Consider the following 23,108-nt stretch of genomic DNA (forward strand, 5'->3'; position numbering starts at 1 on the left):
CCTCGGCTCAGTCTCCGAGCGAGACTAGGCGGTGCAACCGCCCTTGACAAGCGGTGGAACCGCCTGAGCTCGGTCTCCGAGCTCTGCCAAGCGGTGCAACCGCCCCTATCAAGCAGTGGCACCGCGGAGAGGCTCAGTCTTTGAGCTGGCAAGCGGTTGTACCGCCCCAGTCAGGAGGTAGTACCGCTAGGACCCCGAAAATCCGGGAGATGATATTTTTGAGCTCCAAATATAAACCAGTTTGGAGCCTATAAATACCCCTCTCATCCCTGGGTAAAACACACAAGCACAGAGAGATTAAAAGAGAGAAAACGCTGCTATAATCTCTAGAATTTCCCTCCTCTAGCTTAAGTGTTAGAATTCTGTTTAAGAGAGGAGAGTGAGTGCTTGTAAGGGTTGTCTCCTAAACCCGGTAAAAGGAGAAGAGGGGTATAAGAAGGAGGTTGATCTTCGCCTAGTAAAGGAAGATCGTTAGTGGATGCTGGTAGCCTCGACGGAAGAGGAATCGGAGGAGTGGATGTAGGTCATGATTGACCGAACCACTATAAACTCTCGTCTTCTCTTGTTTACATTTATTCTTGCTGCTTACCTTACTGCAAACCTCCATATGTGCTTTACTTCCTCATTACTTTTGCTGCACTCATTTACAAACTCGTTTTCAAGTTAAGTTTCCGAAAACGGTTTTACGTCGAAAATGATTTCATCGTACGAATGCAGTTTTAAACGTCGAATGTTTTCCACTGCATTAATTCACCGCCCCCCCCCCCCCCCTCTTAGTGCTTTTGATCCTAACACCCCTCTCCAGCTCAGAGCAGGCCTAGAGTTTTAAAAAGTGTCGTCGTAGCCCTGCTATGTAGATCACCACTAGAGAGGAGGGCGCTTGACCTCCTTCATCCTCTCCTAGAGATCTGCAAGGATTCAGGGATATATGATCTCCCTAGGTAACACAATCTGTTATATATGCAGTTTTATATTTCGTAGATTTTTGTGCACCAATCTTCGCACAACGACGAACATCTCTTTGGGAATAGGGGATTTTATTTTCTATTCTTCCGTTGTGCATGTGATGTCGCCCCCAAAGATTTCCCAACAGTGGTATTATCTATCACACGAACAACCTGGCCCTTACTATCTTCGCAGATGGCAGCGCTGCCATCTGCATGTAAGCAGGCCGCCTGCAACGGCAGCCGCAAGACCGACCACGTGCAAGCAGGCCCCCTATAGCAACACTTGCAAGCAGGGCCGCAGGTACGATGACCACTACCCCACGCGCAAGGGCGGCGCCTACGAGTGTTGGACCCATGGCAACGACGCCTACGGGCGTTGCGCCCGTGAGCATAACCGCCTACGGGTGCTGCGGGGCAACGCCACCCACAGGGGCATCCGCAGGTGGGGGCGCCGCTCGTGGGCAAGGGCGGTGCCCCACGCCCCTCCGCCGCACAAGCTGCCGTCAGTAGGGTGGCGCCGGCAACGACATTAGCAGGGGAAAGGGAAAAATTGGGTTAGGGTTTTTGGGGAAAAAGATAATTTTGCCCCTATGAATATGACAAATTTGATTTTTGTCCTTTTATCTAAATTACGAAAATACCCCCTCAAAAGTTAAAAATTCCCTATATGTCCCTGAATTCAAAAAATATTAATTAATTAAAAGGTTTAATTGATTATTATTTTTTATTATTATCTAGTTATCCTACATGATGATGATTTATACATGTAATGTATGATATGTGGACGAATGATCATGGACCGTATGATGTGTGTACTTATGATTATTATTATTGGAGACTGCAAGCCTCCATTTTTTATTTCTCCTTTATTGTCGGGCCTACGTGCCTATGATTAAGTTATAATCACATGAGGAGGCACAGCGGGAGTGTGGAAGCGATAGCGGACCTACGAGACGGACGATTGCGATGCATGGAGATGCGTCGAGATGCTGACGGAACCGACGAGGGCAAGATGGACGATCACAAGGCATGGAGATGCACCGCTACACACATAGATCTTGATGTGAGTGATTAGGCCCATTGGCTCGGGCCTAATCATATTAGGCTGTGGTCCATGATTATCTGTTGTGATTGCTTATACATCTACTAAATATGTATATATATATATATATATATATATGCATGTGATGTAAATATATATTAAATATGTATATGTGTGACATGTCATATTAGGATACCAAATCATAGAAACTCTTCTCTCGATAATATTAAGTCGGTAAACATGAGGCAATTAGATTGACCCACATGACCTTCCATTGTTATAGGTAGGGATCGATTCTCGGTGTAGGTTGAGTTGGTCGAGTCCTTTGAGGCTCACCTACATCGCGATTCGCTATCTTGCCTATGACATAGAGATGTCACCGGTGACATGAGGACATGGTATGCTTGGTCGAGTCCCTCGAGGGTATATCATCGAATCAGACTCATCTTATAACGATGGTGTTGACTTAACCGAACATCATGGTTGGTCAAGTCCCTTGAGACCATGGTGATTCGGAGGCCGAACAGGATGGAAATCACAATAAGTTGTGAACAGTAAGAGTTGCCTACCTTTCGGGCTTAGTGTGATTAGTCGAGTCCCTTGAGGTTACACTAAGACGCTGATTAGATCCAGATCCCCACTAAAAGTCTGCCAGAGACTTCCGTTTCACGTGCTGAGGGTATCGTGTGACTCGCTAGTAAAATAGTGGAAGTTTATTAAGATAGAAATTAATATCTTGATTATTTATTTTTATAAAATATGTATGTTATTTATTTCTACTGCATCTTTATTTTTTAAAAATGTCGCTTTCAAATCCCTTACGTGGCATACTTGATATCAACTACCTCACTGGTCCAAATTATACGGATTAGCTCTGTAACTTGAGAATTATTCTCACGGTGGAGAAAATTGCGTACATCCTTGATACAATGATGCCTACACCCGAGGAAGGGGCAAGCAAGGATGAGATCGCTTGCTACGTAAAGTACATTGATAACTCCACTCTTGCTTAGTGTTACATGTTGGGCTTTATGACTCCTGAGTTACAAAGACAACATGAAAAGATGGATTCCAAATCCATTCTCCTATATATCCATAAAGTATTTGAGGAACAGGAAATGACTTAGCGATATGAGATATCCAAGAGCCTCTTCCGTGCTAGGATAACTAAGGGGACACCGATTAAGAACCATGTCCTAAAAATGATTGAGTGCATAGAGAAACTCACAGGTCTAGGAATGGTCCTAGAGGATAACTTGTGTGTGGACATTGTGCTTTAATTCCTACCAGATTCATTTTCATAATTCATAATGAATTTTAATACGAACAAACTTGATGTGACTCTCCCGGAGCTCCTTTATATGTTGAGAGAGGCAGAGAGCACTATCAAGAAAAAGAAGCCAGTTCTCTATATTGGTGAGACCAAAAAGAAAAGGAAAGCAAAAAAGTCCCTTAATAAGGGTAAACCAAGTAAAACAAATATTGCTGAGAAAGACCCGACAAAGGACAAAGGTCAGTGCTTCTACTATGGCAAAGTGCTAGTCATAGGTGCCCAGCAAGCCAATCACATGAGTGATGGCACGTGTGATTTGATACAGAATCTTTTTGCTTATTATATTTTGACGTATATCACTTTATAACTATTGCATATATGCATATATATATTGTGATGTCCTTGGATTTATGCAATGGGAATCGGATCGTGATGAGATCATGATAATGAGATCGATTCACCTTTAAACACATATCCTAAATAATCCCAGTCATAGGTTACTCGAGAGGGACATCGTGATAACCGGATAGACTGGTGTGCTGTATACCTGTCCATATGATGGATGCAACTGGTCTCATAGCTGCTCGTGTAGGGACACTAGGGATACAGTACAAGTACTCATTGGAGAATGAGTTCACTGATTGTTCCGCTTACGGAATGTTGGATGGTTGATGATGCCTTATTGTCATACAACGATTCCGTAGTCCTAGTGGAGTATTTGGTCCTTAGATTTGAGACACCAAGGATGTCCTGTATGAGTGCTCCACTCTTTGATACCAGACTTATAGGTTTGGCTATCACAGATCTAGTGGAGCTGGTTATTGGGAGTGGTAGTCGACCTTACGAGGGCTATTGAGTGTCGATAGAGGATCATCCACTCTCGGCGTCTTGAGAGGAATATCCCATGTGTTCTTGCTCAAACAAATCCCTGGCCAGGGTCATTCGGGTTGAGAGAGAAAGAGTTCTCCGAGAGAATCCGATTAGAGCGAGACTCGAGTAGAAACCGTATGGGTCTGACAGCACCATGCTCGATATACGGTCTCTGGGATATTAGATGGATGAGGGACTATAGGTACACGGTAACTAAGGACAGACAAGTCCAATTGATTGGATTCCCCTGTATCGTTTGGGGACTACGGCGTAGTGGCCTAGTACGTCCGTAGTCGATGAGTCGAGTGAATTATTACAAAGATAACAATTCACTAAGTTAGAAGGAGTTCTGACAGGTATGACTCACGGCCAGCTCGATATTGGGCCTAGAGGGTCACACACATATGGTAGGTATTACGATGAGTAGAGGTTCGGATATGAGATATCCGACGGAGCCCTTGTTTATTGGATGCAGATCCAATACCCACTAGGGGAGGACCCATTAGGGTTTGACAGGGGACCTCTATAAATAGGAGGGATTCAGAGCCTTATAGGCTAGAGCCTTTGCTTGCCTTTCCTATTCTCCTCTCCCTCTCCACCTCAAAGTAGGCTTGGAGTTTTGAGGAGCGTCGTCGCAACCCTACTGTGTGGATTACCGCTAGAGAGGAGGATGCTTGACCTCCTTCACCCTCTCCTAAGGATCTACAAGGAAACATGAATATACGATCTTCCTAGGTAACACAATCTACTCTATATGCAGTTTTAAGTTTTACGGATTTTGCGCACCAATCTTCGCACGACGACGAACATCTCTTTGGGAATCGAAGATTTTATTTTCTTGTTCTTCCGCTGCGCATGTGATGTCGCCCTAAGATTTCCCAACACAAAGATGAGCACTGGAAGAGGAACTGCAAAGAGTACCTTGCAGAGAGGGCGAAATAGAAGCTTGGATAAGCTTTAGGTACATTTATGATCAGTCTTCATTTGTCATACTCTTATGATAACACATGGGTATTGGATACCAGTAGTGCTTATCATATATGTAATTCATTGCAGGTTCTAGCAAGACCTAGGAGATTTGCGAGAGGTGAGATGGACCTCAAGATGGGCAATGGAGCAAAAGTTACTGTAGTAGCTATTGACGAGGTCATCTTACATCTGCTTGGTGGAGTTATTATTGTATTAGATGTATATTATTTTGTTCCTTCTATTATTGAAAACATTATCTCCATTTCATGTTTGACAGTTAGTGAATAATAGTTGCATAATGGTTTGTTTATGCTAGACACTACTCAACATATCATTAATGTAAGTGTGTCTAAGAAGAAAGTATATAAGGTGAATAGTGCATAAGTGTGACATTGTAAGCTAGGTCACATCCATGAGGGAAGGATTCAAAAGTTACAAAAGGATAGATATTTAGATTCATTCGATTATGAGTCATATGCAACTTACGAGCCTTGCCTTCGTGAAAAATGACTAACTCTTCATTTAGTGGAACTGAAGAGAGAGCCACTGAGCTGTTGGAACTCATACATAGTGATGTATGTGGACCTATGTCAACTCATGCTATTGGTGGTTACTCCTACTTCATTACTTTCACTGATGATTTTTCAAGATATGAATATGTGTACTTAATGAAATATAAGTCCGAGACCTTTGGAAAATTCAGAAAGTATAAGAATGAAGTGAAGAATGAGGAGAGAGAAAGTAGAGTTGCAAGAGGGGGAAGGAGGGAGGTCTCGGGATAGCATGGGAGATGGGCACCACATCTAAGGTCAGCTAGGTTTTGAATAGATGCACTATCGTACTGGTTAGAATTTATACATGCATATAAGTGCACTTATGTATATAAGGATTGTGCACACCTATGAACGGAGGTGTATGCATGACATATGTACAAAAACCAAATAATGTATGTTACAGATTTCATATTAAATAACATATCATAATAAAAATATATACTAAATTTTGTCACGAAAATATCAACATTATGCTTACAAAATCATAGAATTCTAGTGTTTCTCTCTCTCCAAAATAGATTAATAACATGACTTTTTAAATTTTAAATAACATAACAAAATTAATCTGATCAATTTCATAATAAATTTCTCATATTTGCAATAGATTATCATCACAAAATAAAAATATCCTTTTAGAAAATTTTTTAATAACTATCAATTACCAAAGAGGATCATATTTCAATCATGAAATAAATGATTGGGATCATTTAAACAAAATAAATTAAATTAAAATTCTTATTTAACAAGTCATCTATTGAGATCAAAGTCAGATTCAACTCTAGTCAAACTATATTTAAATTGCTAGTCATTACATATACTGTAGAAGGGATCCTAATTGAATGGTCTATTGTGATGTCCATGATGCAGACCACAGAGATGAGTTGCATATGCAGATATAATGGCTTAATATCTCCATAACCAAAAACTGTACTTACATCAAAATCTGAGGGAACTATCTTCATAATACCACCGCCAAAATCCTGCGAGGAACTTATGTCACTATCTTGATTAACCCTCTGCTCTCTTCCGTTGTAACTCTGCCAGCATGGACAGACCCTGAGTTCGCCAGAGTTCCCAGAAACGAGCCTTCGAGATGGCTCAACACCACTCACCTCAAATTGACTAGCAACAAGAAGAAAAAGAACACCAAGGGACAACACATGAAGGTCAGAGCAGAGCCCAACTCAAATAATTGTGTAGAAAGCTTGACAGTCTAGAATGACAAACTAAAGGGTAAACATAACCTAACAAGTTAAACATCTATCGGGCCCATTGTGCTTCTTAGGACAATCATGTATCTCTGCAGATAATTACTCACCTGCGTAGAGAGGAAACAGACTTAAAGATGGTCAAACCAATGAAGTGCTAAAACTTAAAAACAAGTCCTTCTCCAAGGCTTTCCCTCTTCTCACCTCATCAGGGTCTGGAACTTCCAGGGTAGTACTATGAGGTGCTTTTACTGCTATTAATGTTTCATCCTGCAGATAAGATACATGAGGATAATATCATGATATTCATAATGGAGAAGAGGCCAGTGCCTTATTGCCGTTTATAAACTAAGCAAGCTAACAGACCATCACCTGAAAGCATGGTGGAGCTTTGATGTCATCTTCAGTCACATATACCAACCTAAAGTCACAAAAATATCATGTCATATGGCGATTGCATGGATTGATAACATATTCAAAATGTAAATGCAAGAGGAAAAATACTTACTTTTGATTGATTTCATCTTCAATAAGGACCCTCAGTCTTTCACAAATTTGCTGTGAAGAAAGTGTTTCAACGCATTGTTAGGATGTGACTTCAGTAGCCTAGCAGCTCTATTAAAACCTGACCTGACCTGATACAATCATCAAAACCGCACTCTTGCAGGGCAAATTTTTCAACATCCACCTGAAGAATATGAAACTAGGATAATTCAGATGAGTTTACTTGGTTCACAATAAAGAATTTCACAACATGGCTCTGAACAGATAAGTATAAACTGAGAACAGTGGTTTTTTGGTCTTGCAAAGAGCATGCACATGTACATCATACCTGTAGTACTGAGATATCAGTATCAACTTCTCCTGGTCTTGTGTTGTCTTGTGACTCTTGTCCCCTGCCAAGCAATGAACCAAGAATTAAGCACCATGTGAAAAGCTTCTCAAATTTGAAACCTAAATATCGAGAACACTGAGATATAAAATAAACTTCCAAAAGGAAAAAGTATGAATTACTTCCAATGAATTTTGTTCTTGAGTTTCTTTTCTATAAGTCCAATCCCTACAAGGACATTAGCCACCTCTTCTGCACCTACACAATATAATTCTTACTATAGCAAAAACAAAGTTGAGTCGTTTACGTTATTAAGCATCTGCAGTACCTCAAGTGTTTCCGCAACATTATTCAAATCAAGGATGCTGTCCTCTGCATGTTTAAGCAAATTGATGAACTTTTTGGTCAGGAGTCCTGAAAAGGAAATTACACAACACAATTGTCAGAAGCAAAAAGCAAAGAAAATTTCCAGTATATTGCCTGAAGTTTCTAGATTAGCCATGACTTTGATCACCTAGAGAGCTGTCATAATGGCAAGTACCAACTGAAGTCAAGGTGTTGCATGAAGGTGAACCTGCAGGACCACAATGATACTGATAAAATTTGCATATGTAGATCATATGCAGGCCAAGCCCTTCAATTGGGAATTTATCATATCTAAGCTTGAAATTTGGCAAAGAAACAGCATATCTCATTAGCCAGTTGCAAAGATAGGTAGGTGCATGTATGCAAGTAACTGATGGGTGAATTTTCCTAGTGGAGATTACTAGTATGAAATTTTGATGATAATGGAAGGGTGAACCTATGCACCATGGTTTGACATAGGGGCTTGAGGGTAAGACTTCTTGTACTTCGCAACCTTGGATCTGCCAGCTTTCTTTCTTCTGTTTCCTGATTTTGGTGTGAGAAAAGATTATTATGTCTTTCAGCATTAAAAGGATTCGTCATCCACTCACTTGACTCTGCAGCCTCATCATCTTCTTGTTCACTAAATTATGAGTAGCAAGTTAAAATTTCAAATTTACATAAAGGAATATACATCTCAGCAAATTTGATGACACAAGATTAAAGTAAGCCTAAGATCTGGAATACTGATAAAATTAAAATATATATATATATATATATACACATTAGATCTACAAGCAAGGTAAGATAGATGTGGTTAACTGAAAGGATTAATAGTCAATCCATTATAGCTATAATACAAGACTTTCTGCATTCTGTTGTAAGGACAAAGACAATAACTTGAGTTGAAAGCCCTATATTTTTTTATCATCCTCATCTTTCCTGATGACTAGATGGCTTAGCTGAACTAACAGAAACACTGGAAAATTTTGAAGAAGTTTCAAACTTTCTTAAATCTTGCCCTAGTTTTACTATGCATATAACTACATTTAATAACAGGCTAGAAGAGATGAACCAATAACTTCTAGCAGTGTCTTTCAATCTATCAAGAGCAACTTGAAAAACAAGTCCGAACAAAGATCTTGTTTAACATAGAATTTTCTCAAGCAAAATTCAGATGCTGAAGCACAACTTTCTTGTGTTACTTACATGACACTTCATAATCACCAATAAGTCAATAACTTATTCTAAGTTGAAGCCCATATCAGATGAGTTTACATGACACTTCATATTCTTTCTAACCTTTTCTAGAATAAGTTTGATATCAGATTATTTACTTCAAATCGCTGGCACTAGAGTACTTGCTACCGAGACATGGTGTGGTGGTAATGACAGTTCTCTAGAAACACTAATGTCATACAAATAATATGTTAATTGTTTTATGCCAATCTTTATTAATCAAACCATTTATAAAAATGCATCAAATACTTATCCTCCCACAACATAAATGTAAAGATAAAACCAGGATGCCCTAAGTTGTCCACCAACAACAATGAATGTAATGCTACAACCATGATTCGCCTTACCAGTCCATATTAGTGTATCGATCATCGATATGATATGTATCGATGTACTGACACATGGTACAATGAGACATACCAACAAACCAGTATGTACCGCCCATAATGGTTCCCTATGTGATCGATATGTACCGCCCATGCCGAGCAGTACATCGTGGTACGATGAACCCTGGCCGCAATCATTTGGGTTATTATAGATCTTTTCATGCTATTGAGCTCTTTGAAGGAAGAGACAAAATGACTACATAATGATGGATTTTCAGCATCACAATATTCCAAAGAGTTTAGGGTTGGCTACATAATTGTAAGTTCTCAAAACTCTAGAAGACACATCTTTTTACAAAAAATATTTGATTTCCTAAATATTATTGAACCTATCATTTTGTACTCTGATCAACATAAAACTTGTGGTTAAAGAAGTACATTATTCGCCATGAAACCATTGATGTTGTTATAAAAGATACCAAGAAACAAGCTAGTATCTACATGATGAATTAGATTCAAATAAAAATTACTAGCCAAAAGATTGGCAGATTTCTAATAGGAACTTGCTGCTGACTAAAATTAGATGGATATATGGAAAGTGCCAAGTCACAAGTATATGTTACAAGTTATGAACATGCCAACGGTTCTTGCTCCGAATTGAACAAAGCAATTTCTTCAATATAGATATTCTTTGGAATATCTTCATACTTAGTCCTCTCTCAAAAAATCCTGACATTTACCTTCTAGATCTGAGTCTCCATATGTTCAAAACCTCTGTTACATAGTAAAGCTCCTCTTTGAATAAACAAAAATGGATGATATTCTATTGAGGCCACATGAGTCTTTTGACACCTTAATGTACTTCAGTGGGGATATCAAACTTCAGCTGTCACTAGAAGTTTTGTGATCGATGAAATAAATATTTGGAACAATCCCATTTCCATACCTTGAAAAGTACACATGCCATCATGAAGTATATGAGAATACAATGCCAACCATTTTGCAGAATAAGAATGAAAACAGCAATTTCTTTTTTAAGAAATGACTAGGTTGCAACATCTTGCATACCTTGATAAAGTATGCATACCATGTAAACCTGATCATCACTGTTGATCCTACTCATACCCTTCATCTTATAAATTTAAATGTAGATTCTACCTTTATATTCTACAAACATGTAAGCTATCTATTATAATAAACTATCATTTGTCATAATTTAAAGCAAGCATTGGCACCATTTATACCCATAGTGTCCTTCAAAGCTTAAAAATTTATATTTCTGATACTAAAAGTTTCAATTAAGCATAACAAGTTTTAGCACTTAAAAATTTGTACTGTCCTCATAGAAGCTGCACATTTCTGCATCCAGTGCACAAGGCTCCCACCAATGCGGGATCTGAGGAGGGAGGGTCAATGTACGTAACTTTACCTTTAAATATCTAAAGAGACTTCTTTCCGTGATTCGAACCCTGATCTCCTAGGTCGCAAATGAGCAACTTTACAGTTGTACCAAGGCTTGCCCTCCTAAATTTTTGCACACCATATCGTTGGACATTTCTGCACTATTCTCCTAAATTTCCCAGTTTCACTGAGTAGCAATGAAATCCTTCAAATTTGACATTCCAAATAACCTTCCCAAGTTTTAGCATAACATCTAAGAAAACTAAAGAAATGCAGATCTATGACATCAACAACGTCAAAAAACATTGCATGAACACAATTTATAATCTCTTTGTTTCTTAAAAGATGGGAATCCACATTACAAGGGAAAACAATCATGTCCATCTAGAAGAGAAATGATAAGTCGAGCAGCAAAATTAGCATACAATGAGGTTTAAATGCTTCAATTCATCTCAAGCTCAAATCAATAGGGAGACAACATTCCAACATGAGACTCACAGGCGTCTTAATAACTAGGGCATCGGCCAGCTCATCCCCGGTGATCCGACGCCCATCGGGGGCCGGGAGCCGGTGGTATTCATCTGGAGCAAAAAACGGTAGCGTTGCATAGGGGAACGGAAGGTACCGCTTCGGCAGCTGCGGCGTGCGGCTTCCAGCTGCTCGGCCGGCAGACATCGACCTCCCAGCACAAAACAAACCAAATCACAAAAGGAACCCCCGGTCGTCCTCCAAGAAAGAATCCGAGGCCAAACCCTGGTTCTTGGCCCGATTCCAGCGGCGGAAGAAGCGGGAAGAAGGGGATCCGACGGCGCCCAAGGTGGTGGCGGGGGATGGCTGATAGGTATGGGGCGGATCGGGGTCTGGGATCCGTGGACGACGAGGAGGAGGGAGAGGGAGATGAGGTCGTGTGTAGGTTAGAAAGCGCGGGAGGGAATAATAGAGTTCAGACTTGGTTCGGAAATGAAGCGGAGGCGTCACTCCGGCCCCATTTAAATAATTATTTAACTAGATAATTCATTAAATATATTAAAATTTTGTTCGTACACCACCGTTAGCATCGCACGGTCGTCGGATGAGAGGCAGCGTTCATGGACGGTCACGTTATACACCTATACACAGCTGTTCGGCTGTTGGAACGACCAGAGAACAGGGAAGGAAGTCTTTGGGACAGTTGTCTAAAGCGTAGAAGGTAGCCGTTGGATTCAGCGACGTGCGCCAAATCCCCGCGAGTTCTCTTTTTCTAGGCATACGTCTGACTTGTATGTGTTTTACGGCGATAATACCAAAGTATTGGGGTATAAACCGCAATTTCCATTAATACTTTAATAGTTGTTGGTTACTTTTCCACTGACTTCAACATGGAGAAATTGTAGATAGGATTATTCAGCCATATAAACACATACACAATTCAGCTAGATAAAGTATCATAATAGTCCTTGCAGTTTGACTCAGATCAAACACATGCATCCAATCCGTATTATTGACCCACATCAACCTAATAGTCCTTCCAATTTGACACAATCAAAAGTCATCTTCTGCTTTGTCTGTAAAGGTACAACAAAACATGTAAAACAAAACGAGGATCTCAGCATCAAAAACATATTCCATCAATACGTGGTGAGTTCCATCACGAGACACCATCATACTTGCAATCTACATACACATTACCTTTATGGATTATGTTCTGCACAGCAGTTGATATGACTGTCTTTCTCCAACATATTCTCAAAGAAGAATTAAGTGAAGTTGCAATCTCGATTTGTGAAATCCACTAAACAACCAGAGAGACACTTGCATCATGTACATAGCAAGGCGAGACAAACTACTTAATCAAACAAGCCAGGTCCGGATCATCCATGTCGAGATCCAGCCAACCATACAGCCGCATGTACTCTATATAATGATCCGGTGGTTTTATGGCACGAGGATTTCTTGGGGCGAAAGCATGCAATCTTTTGACATCGCGAGCAAGCCATCTAACAAAGGCTTGGTCTAGTGGAGGCATGACTCTTGCAAAGATCTCATCCTTCCTAGTCTCTTGCTTTGCAGGCTTATTCCCCATGACGCCAGATTATGATTTTTGCTGGAGCAGGAAAAAAAACAAGACATAATAAAATAGGACAAGGACAATTAGATACCATGCTCTATGTAATTAAAATGGAGAGCTTGCTGAAGAAGCAAACAGAAATAGTGAGTGATAACCATCACATGAAGAATTTTGTTTTTGTGAATAGAAGAATGAGACGACAAAGAAGGCTCGAACATCATAAATAACTAAAAATCTTTGAAGAAATCATTAAAACTAAAACTTTCCTATCACAGAAGCCTGCATACAAAGAAGGCTCGAACATCATAAATAACTAAAAATCTTTGAAGAAATCGTTAAAACTAAAACTTTCCTATCACATAAGCCTGCATGTTGATCTACTATCAGAAACCTACATGTATCACAATCACAATTGGACACTCCCAAAAAAATAAAAGGTGAAGACATGAATGAGGGGGAAAGAAAAAAACAGCCCACCACCAACATTAATTTCTGAAGATAAGGGTGTGTTATTCCATAATTCTTTGATCTTAACTCTCTTTTGACATATTAATTGGTATTCATACCACCAACTATGAACATTCAATAGGTCATCACTAAACAGGATAGCATAACAAACCATCAATGAAGAATACTCATGTATTAAAACCACAACAAAACCAAAATAGGTACAAGTACTCTTAAATTTAACTCTTGTTGTATCTCATAATCTTTTTAAAGACTACATAATCCATAAACTACAGAGTTTTGACAATTATCCCCAAAGGCTATCCAGAATTTCTAAGTTTATGGAACACCTTGCCAGGTGTCGTGAAACATAGCATTGCCAATTGTATTGGATAGGCATGGGGGGCATGACCCAGCATTGTGTTGACATGACTCTCCACTGAGTTTTTGTATGCTAATACCTTAAATTTCAATAAAAAAACATGATTTATTATGGTCTTGAAATCCAAGGTCCTAATCCAAGTGTGCTGACTGAGACCAACCCAATCGATGTAGTCCAATATCGACTGATCCTAAGACCCATTGACTATTGCCAGAATAAGAAGTACAAGATATACTACCTCATACTTGTTATCACAATAGATTCAGTGAATGACACCACTAACATTTCATAGGCACTAGTGTTCTTTAACCTTATGGCTTATTTCATTAGTTTCTTAATTTTCTTCATCTTTCCTTTTACCTATCACCTGGGTTTATGACTTCTGAAAAGAACCTGTCAACCTTTTCAAAGGTTAAACTACTGCATTAAATCTATCACTAATGCAGTGATCTTAGTTGACAGCATGAATCGGCTAAAGGATTTGTATAAAGTTTCATCTATTGATACATATGATCCAAGAAAGAATGAATAGAATTCCACAAAGCTAGTATATTCTTGTTGATTTCAAGCCATCTAAGGTCTAAAGAAACGAAGTCAACTTAATAAAGACAAGGTAAGAGGAAATACATGTTTTGCCCACTACCTAGATTTATAAATTCTGAAAGGAACCCAACAACCTTTTCAATGGTCAAACTACTGCATCAAACCTACACCTCCGTTTATCTACATATGTCTACAATAATATATTAATCCTCATATATTAATTCAAGGAGATGCGTGTAAGACTAAGTCATCAACCACACTCTGGTTTTGCTAACATAGAACATGCTTCATAAACATTTGTATCCTGTGTGACACTGTGTAATTGTTAGTTTCCTTTTACATGTTTGAGAAAGGAAGGAGTGCATGGAAAGAACTGTTATTTCATATAAGTTCGATGACAAGTCCATGGTTCATAAAACATCTCAGAGAATAACACAGATGAGTAACAATCATTCGGATAGGCTAGCAACTGTGCATACTAACAAAACGAGAATGACTTATTCTTGATGGCAACAGTTCTCTCCTTTTTTACATTTGTTTCAAATTCAAAATGGATGAACATTGCTAGTAATAAATATACTATCTAAGAAGGCTTCTTGGACACTCAATAACTCTTCCTAATGAAACAGTTTATACAGTGTTAGTTCGATTAGTTAATCAAGTTGGGTAGAATTTCAGCACATGGTTCTCCTGTTAGATATTCCACTTATTTGAGAGGTTAACAACTTAATATTGCCTTTGTAAATCTCTTTAGACTTGGCCTTTTGTAATGTGTTATATTCTTTACTTCACTGTTTCAAGAGAGACACTTGGACAATGGGAATAACTTATACACAATCTCTCATCAATCCCTCCATAAATGATCAGTTTTTTCCCAGGTGCAAAATAATCACCTTATTTCCTTCATCTTCTTTTTCTTATAAGGGGGTCTTCTCTTCTACAAAACAAAGTCATGTACAGAAATATAACTCCTATACCAACACTCTTCTTGACTTTTTTAGCTTTCTGTGTCTCCATCTATTTTTGTTTGGTATAACATAACTTCATTTGAGAACCAGCTGAGAACTTGGGCATCTAAAACCCATTGGCAAGCATGACGCTGAAGGGTTCTAGATCGAGCTCAGGATCGTACCTTGGGAATGCATAGCGTGCCTTCTTAAACTCAAATATCCTTTCTGTCTCCAACTATTACTTAATATGTCTGTCTATTTGTATTTTGTTGTGCATCATCAACACTATTTTTATCAAATGTTCAACGTTTGCCTGTTTCAAGCAGAAAAAATCACGACACATTTTCAAGGTCAGTGAAGACATGTCCACCAATACCTAATCCTTGCAAAATTTATATATTTAGCATGTCTGAGATGATCAAAGAAGTTGGTAACTCGCTTGCATGGGCACACAGATCAGACTGACATCTCAGCTTAAGGTTGCGAAAACAACAACATCCTCATTACCAACCTATAATTCTACCGCTGACTGATTTTGCATTGATTATCTAGGTCTGTGGACACTCTTTGATTTTTCCTCTTTCCACAGTATAGATTTTCTACAGATCCTAAACAGTTAACTTGATTGGAATCACTCATAAATTCCCGTGATGCAACGCCAATTGCATCTATCTCTAAAGACAAATCAGCTGGTAAAAGAAGATGCTGCACGCTAATATGCATTTAACCAAACAAGTTGAAGGCATGGCATTCCACAAAATACCCAATTATTTCAGCGGTGAATTGAGATCGTCTTAAAGGAGGGAACATCATCAGGTGATTGTAAAGAGAAATAAGAAATCAGAAACCGAAATTAGAACAAAGTGAAAGATAATCGAAAGATTGCGTTGTGGGACTGCCGCACCTGCTCCTGCCAATCCAGACGCACGATCTCGCCACAGTTCGCAATCAATCCCCTGCCCTCCGAAGCTTTATCCCCAAATACAATCTGCTGCTCCGTCAGACTATGTTAAACTGAAGCCGTCTAGCCCCCGTCCGAAGATTCTCGATGCCCAAGGAATACTAACCCTAACATGGGATGTGAGGTTCATATCCTGTGTCATGGGATCAGTATGCTTCAGAGTTCACTTGTGCGAGACCTTGATGTGATGGATGGTCGGAATAAAAGCGCTATTTATGTTAGTTCCCCCAATCGGAATAATTACAGATTATTCCTATATTTAAATATGATTAACATCTCGATCTTTATATTTTAAAAAATAATATTGGATCCTTATATTTGTAAAATATTTAACCTTAATTCTTATATCGCTAACTTCATTAAAAAAATTACACGTATTGTCACTTATAAAAAATATTTATTTAAATTATTAAATTTATTTTTGAAATATTTCTCTTCCTCTCCTCTTTCTTGCCTATTTGCCCATCGTTCGTCCACTATACCTGCTCGACTATCATCACACCTACAATACTTGTCGCCATTGCACCTACATCACTCGTCGTCGTCACACTTACATCGCTTGACCCCCTGCACCGCTTGACCACTATCGCTCCTGCATTGCTCATTGTCGCCACACCGAACTCAACTCACCGTCACACTCAATAGACTGCCACACCTGCTCATCTACCGCACAATTGTGCGCATTCGCTGAAGCATTGGAGCATATGAACCGTTGCAAACAAAGACGGGAGAGGACATTGCTACATATTTTCTACTAGCACATGCCACCATGAATCCTCAACTATTGATTTGGAAAAGCAAAGAAGCAATAGTCTGGTTGATGATGCATTTGTCTAACAATATAAGAATAGATTTAATGTAATATTCCAAGTGGAATTAAGCATATTTATTAGCTCGAATGAGATATTCGATTCATATGTATATTAAATCAGAGGAGATAAAAAAGGGGAATGAATCATATGGAGGGGTTGATGGTGGTGTTGACAGTGAGGAGGGAGATCTTGTTGACCTTGGAGTGGAAGATGATGAGTGTCACGAGAGGAGAGGGAGAGGTGGCTGTTGTAAGGGAACAACTGTAGGCTCTGGTTGAGGAGGAACGAGTCGCAACAGTAGAAGGCGATCCCAAAGGTGAGGTCGTCCCACTATTGGACCTTAGCATCGACGCACCGCTGGAACACTGAGTTCTTATTGGGTCGATTCTAAAGAGGAGACACATAGGCAGCAAGCTTCTTTGACAATGATGAGATCGTTGTCGGCCATGGCGAGGATGACGGGGTGGCGGGTGAGCAGGTGCAGTAGGTGAGCAGGGTGCGATAGGCGAGTTGGGTCTAGTGCAATAGCAACAAGCGATGTAGGTGCGACGATCAAGCGGTGCAGGAGCGATAGTGGTTGAGCGAGTCCAGGGTGATGGGGTTGAGCAAGTCAAGAGAGGCGATAGTCGAGCGGTGCAGGTGCAATAACGGTGAGCATTACAGGTGCAACGATGGTCGAGCAGTGCAAGAGCGATGCAGGTCAAGTGGGTGCGATGGGGAGTGGTGGAGAGGAAGAGAAATCAGTTAAGGTGAGAAGTGGATATAAATTTAATAATTTAAAAATAATAAACTCATATTTTTATTTTTTTATTTACCCTCTTTGTGCCTGCAACAACACATGCGATTTTTTCTATCAACAAAGTTAACAATGTACGAAAAATTAGGATGAAATGTTTTACCTTCGTAAGGTTAGAGACCCCAATACTACTTTTTAAGATATATAGATCGGAATACTAACTAAAGTTAATTATAGGAGTAATGTGTAATTACCCCTCCCAATCTTTCTATATGGAACTCTTCAATATCTCATCATTTATAACCATATCATATGAAATAACCTTTTTACCCTCGTAGACGACTTAATTGGATTCATGATTTATGAAAAAAAAATCATATTGAATGAAATTTTTTATTAAAAAAAATATTCTGCATTTAACTAGTTTCAATTGATTAAGAAATAGTTATAAAAAAACAAAAAATATCATTTGTGACCTAACACTTTATCAGTATACATCAGATTTAACGCTAAGATTGAAACAGAATGTTTGGAACATCCAATAAGACCATATAACTATTTTGTTTTATGCAACAATTTCAGCTTATGAGAGGTCAAACATAGATGTTTTGTAAACATATTAGCTACTTGAAGAATATATATATATATATATATATATATATATATATATCATTTTCATTTAAATAAGAGAATTTGTGTTCAGAGTAGCCCTCGTACCATACCTGACTGAGAACTTTGGATGATGCACAAGACGAAATCACTTGAAACAATCTTCCATTTGCTATGCATATCGAGTGAGATAGCAACCAGCATTTGTTCATACACTCATCAGAAAGCTACTGCCATTGGATGCCAAATCTAATCAAGATCATCAATATGAATATATTTACCTTTTATTCCTTACAGTCCAGTCTGCAATACTTTCTGAAGTACCATTTGCGTACAATCCAATCTATGTGAACTTTGCAGATTGCATCTGCTGCACACAACAGTGGCAGTGGCAAAACTAGTGATTAGCTAACATGACGTCTGGTACTCGGGAGATAAATTTCAATGGCTTGGATCTTTGCCAAAACCCATGAGGACATGTGTAATTAGCATTGAGCCCCTGCGTGTATATTCTGCAAGCCGTCCTACCAAAGGGAGATTGGTTGTGTCCCTGTTCTTTAGAGGCTTCCTATCCCACCTGCACTTGTATTCATGATGAATTAGTTTCTATCACCAAAATCTATCAAAACTGATGCTGGAATTAAAGCATGCCAAAAGACAGTGAGAGCTTGGACTAACCAGTCTTCATGATGGACAACTTGCCCCCCTTCAACTTTCAGCTTAATAAGTGATACTAGATCGATATCTTTTCCGAAAATTTTGTAATGTTGCTTGTTATCAATCAAAATCTGAAACATACACAAAATAGGTTGTCATTACAGAGAGAAAGGTTTCTGTTGACTTCCGTATGAACATGGAGGTGATTCGATGTGTGCCAGTGCTGGTGTAGAATCATCATGGGACCTAGATGGTGCATATATGGCATCTTGAACAGCAAGCAAATCGCAGGTTCATGTGCATTATGTGTGTATGCAAGTAATTTTCAAAGAAGAAAGTCCCATATGTGCATATATTAGGTGTGTATAAAGGGCTCTTTTTGTTCTTGTTAAATTATATAACTTTTGAACTTTTTGAGGAAAAAAGAAAGTTACAAAAAAGCATATTGGAAGAGCAATGCAGAGATTCATAGCAAAATACAACCACATACCTCAGCTTTTCCTGGTCCAGTTGCATTTTCTTGTATTGTATATTCAACAATCCTAGATTCACTGAAAACCTGAAAGGCATAGACTGCCTCAATTGATGATAGAAAATATCGTTGATACAGAGGTAAACTTACATCTTCAACATTGATTAATCAGGTATAACCGTAACCCAGACATACTTAAAAATACAAGAGATAGCTGCAACACACAGATAAGTGTGTCATGGTGGTATAAATTTATAGGATCAACTGCACTGCCTATACTAATAAAATAGATCTAAGATAGAATTAGATGGATAATTATCTTTGAAGAATAATAAATAGACGATAAATGACAATCTTAATGCAAAGTAAAGCTTACTCTGCATGGCTATACATGGCATCAATATGGTTCACCTGAAGGGCAAGTGCATAGACTGAATGATCAAATTTGCAATACTACATGATCTAATTACATAATGTATCTACTAGCACTGAGGTTTAGCGGCAGTCAAGTTTATTATGATGTACTTCAATTTTCTATCAAGTAAGACGTATAAAATTATAAATCCGACTGCATGAGTCCTTGTATCTGTTTCCAAGTACTCAATGGTCAGTAAATTCAACCAAATTTTGATTTGGAGGATATAAAATACACATAATAGTTAGCCAAAAAGTCAGGAAACTCTGACAGTAGTTACTTATCCAGGCTAGATGGTTCAGAAAATTAAATTTGTAAATTCATAATGCTAACGTATGTCATAATCCTAATCAGAAAATTAAAAAGTTTTCTCATATTTTTATGTGAACGCCTATAAAGGTTTGCATCACACATTAACTTTAGAGACCCAGTGACCGTTTCGTATCTTTATCTATCAATTCAGTGGATCGCAAATGTGTTGTTATTAGTGAATATATATAAACAGCCCTGTCATGAGTCTCGTAGGTGAAACATAACTGATCACCTGCTGACTACTGTATTAAACCTACTTCCAAAACGCACCCGCACTTTACAGTCTGTAGATATCATATTTTTCCACCTGGGGAATGTCTTTGTCGTATGTTGGAAGAAAAAAAGACGTTTCCCTTACCAAGAACTCAGTCAGGACAAAATTAATTCTTGGTCTATTGAGTATTTCGAAATAACGGTGACAAGACAGGAGAGGTCGACATTGGAAAGTAAGGTAGTAAACTGTAAAACAATCAAGATTCCTAAATGCGAATTGTCAAGCTTGATTAGAAAATTCTATACTGTGTTATTATGAACACTAAACTAAGCAATCAACATTCACTTGGCATATTACAAAGCAAACCATGAAACATGAAACACTATTCCCAAGTCAAAGTAGCGTGGAACAAATCATGATGATCTATAAACTAGAATATATAAATTCTAGTAACCATTATCCTGATTATTATCACAAGTGACATTGTCATGATTAGATCCGGTAGGTTAACAAACTTTATTAAGCCTGAACCACTAGCCCGGAATGCTGAAGCTCAAGTCGACTTGTGAGAGTAAATCAGTGTGTTAACTTTATTGAAGCCAAAGTTAATAATAGTAAACCCTTATAAGTTAATATAAGACTTTGGAACTTATAACGTGGGACTAAATCGAACGGTTACATCGAACCTGAGGCTCTAGCACAAGGCCTGTCAGAAGTTTTCTCAGAGAGCTTTCGCACAACCAATTCATTGTGCGGCCCATATAGAACACTATTATCTTGCCTACTATAGATGAAAACTTTGGCCCTTCTCCAACTGAGATAAGCTTGTTAGCAACTTATCATGTGTTACTTTTAGTTGTACTGCACCTTCCTAAAATCTGTGTATTTTACTAGAGCTATTGTCATAATATTAATGTCTGATAAGATTTTTACTATGTATTGCATTCTTCTTAAAGACCAACAGGCACCAATAAAAAATCAAAGCAATCTCGACAAAAGCATGACGAAGAACACTAAAGCCAACAAAGCAAATCAAAACCTTGGGGAGTGAATAAAACGCGGATTTGATCTGCTTCACTCTGCAAAAAAATAAGGAGAGCCGAACTTAATCAATGCAACAACTAGGCAATAAACCTGACAAGCCAACTGTGGTTAGCTACTCACCCGTGAGCGCACATGAGAGGATCCTCAAAGGTTGCATTGGGAGCGTAGATTTCAAAGTCTCGTGCCGTGGCACGCGATCCATATCTGAATATGTACATGACAAGAAAAACAAATTCAACAAAGAAAGAGAGATAATATCCCAAAAGGTAAAGAAAAGGCATAATTAATTGACTGACAATTTGAGGAGGTGGGGGACGATGAATTCGGAGATGCCTCCTCCGGAGTTGCTGAAAGATTTGTCGTCTTGGAATACCTTTGCCCGCTGCTCGTAATCCATCGTAAGCAATCAAGAACTTTAAAGCGGAGTCGATCAATGGAAGAGGAGATTTTGGAACCCTAATCGCAATCGGATCGAGAGAGTGGGGGAAGAGTGGTAGCGAAGAAAACACAGCGAGAAAGCCAAGGCAGCGGTCACGTTTGGTAGCAGGAGTGGCCTTTCGCTACCCTCATCTCAGGTACCCGTCTTGTAACTGCAACAAGTGCGGAGTTTAAAGGTGGCTCCCACTCGTGGCTCTTATGGGTTTTTTGTTAAAGCGTAAACGAATTACACCAGTGAAACAAGAAGGTGGTGATTCGAAGCGTGCCGCGTGGCGAGATAGCGTCGGTTTGCATGGTTCTGTGGCCGTTGATCGTTCCATATATATATATATATATATATATATATATATATATATATATATATATATATATATATATATATATATATATATATATATATATATATATATATATATATATATATATATATATATATAAGTCTTCAGAAACGAGGATTTATCAGATGTCACCCGATTTATGACGCAGGCATCTTTTTTCTGAAATGCTCTTTATAAAATAAAAAAATAACCAATGTCTATCGGTAAATCTACATCTACATATTTAATTTTTATCAAGAGGCTCTAAATTTTTTTTTGACTGAATCGATCTGTTTGACATCAACCAAATCAAAGCGATGTAATAAAAGCCTAACTATTTGATTTGATCTAATTTAGGCTTAAATTGCCCCATCTTTTTCTCCAAAACTAACCCATCATATCTTGAATGCAATAGAAACATCAAAGAAAATCATTGTTGACCTTCTTCTTCAATTGAAGAAAATCATGCTGAAGCAAATACAATGAATGCAATATAAATATCGTTATTGCCAATAGGAAACTTTGAGTATTTTTCGGCCTAATTGAATGATGGAACAAGTTATAGCCGTTGCCTTTCTATTGGGCCTCGATGATCGTGATGATCATTACCAATGGGACAGAAAGTCGTTGTTATCTTCTCACTAAGCGTCGGTGATCGTGGTTGTTATCGCCTTCCTGTTGAGCATCAATGGCCATGGTCATCATCGCTAATGGGGCAGGATGTTGCCATCACCTTCCCATTGAGT

The 23,108-nt window shown here is 38.6% G+C and overlaps 1 protein-coding gene, 1 non-coding gene and 1 pseudogene across 2 annotated transcripts; all 3 read right to left on the reverse strand.

Annotated features, from left to right (window-relative positions):
* Positions 1-6,437: 6,437 nt before the first annotated feature.
* Positions 6,438-12,193, reverse strand: LOC135611551 (transcription factor E2FB-like; annotated as a pseudogene).
* A 398-nt stretch (positions 12,194-12,591) lies between these two features.
* Positions 12,592-16,502, reverse strand: LOC103985247 (uncharacterized). The gene is made up of 2 exons (XR_010487019.1): positions 16,280-16,502; positions 12,592-13,089 (listed from the first exon to the last, which is right to left on the reverse strand). It is a non-coding gene; the product is annotated as an uncharacterized LOC103985247 (transcript).
* Positions 16,503-18,743: 2,241 nt separating this feature from the next.
* On the reverse strand, positions 18,744-22,148 carry LOC135612614 (uncharacterized). Its single transcript, XM_065109100.1, has 6 exons — positions 21,904-22,148; positions 21,728-21,811; positions 21,603-21,642; positions 19,641-19,709; positions 19,172-19,281; positions 18,744-19,070 (listed from the first exon to the last, which is right to left on the reverse strand). The coding sequence occupies exons 1-6, from the start codon at positions 22,002-22,004 to the stop codon at positions 18,935-18,937; spliced, it is 540 nt and encodes a 179-aa protein (XP_064965172.1). The 5' UTR covers positions 22,005-22,148; the 3' UTR covers positions 18,744-18,934.
* Between the last annotated feature and the right edge of the window lie 960 nt (positions 22,149-23,108).

This window comes from Musa acuminata, chromosome BXJ2-5 (genome assembly GCF_036884655.1).
Source record: "Musa acuminata AAA Group cultivar baxijiao chromosome BXJ2-5, Cavendish_Baxijiao_AAA, whole genome shotgun sequence".
In the NCBI taxonomy this organism is placed as follows: Eukaryota; Viridiplantae; Streptophyta; class Magnoliopsida; order Zingiberales; family Musaceae; genus Musa; species Musa acuminata.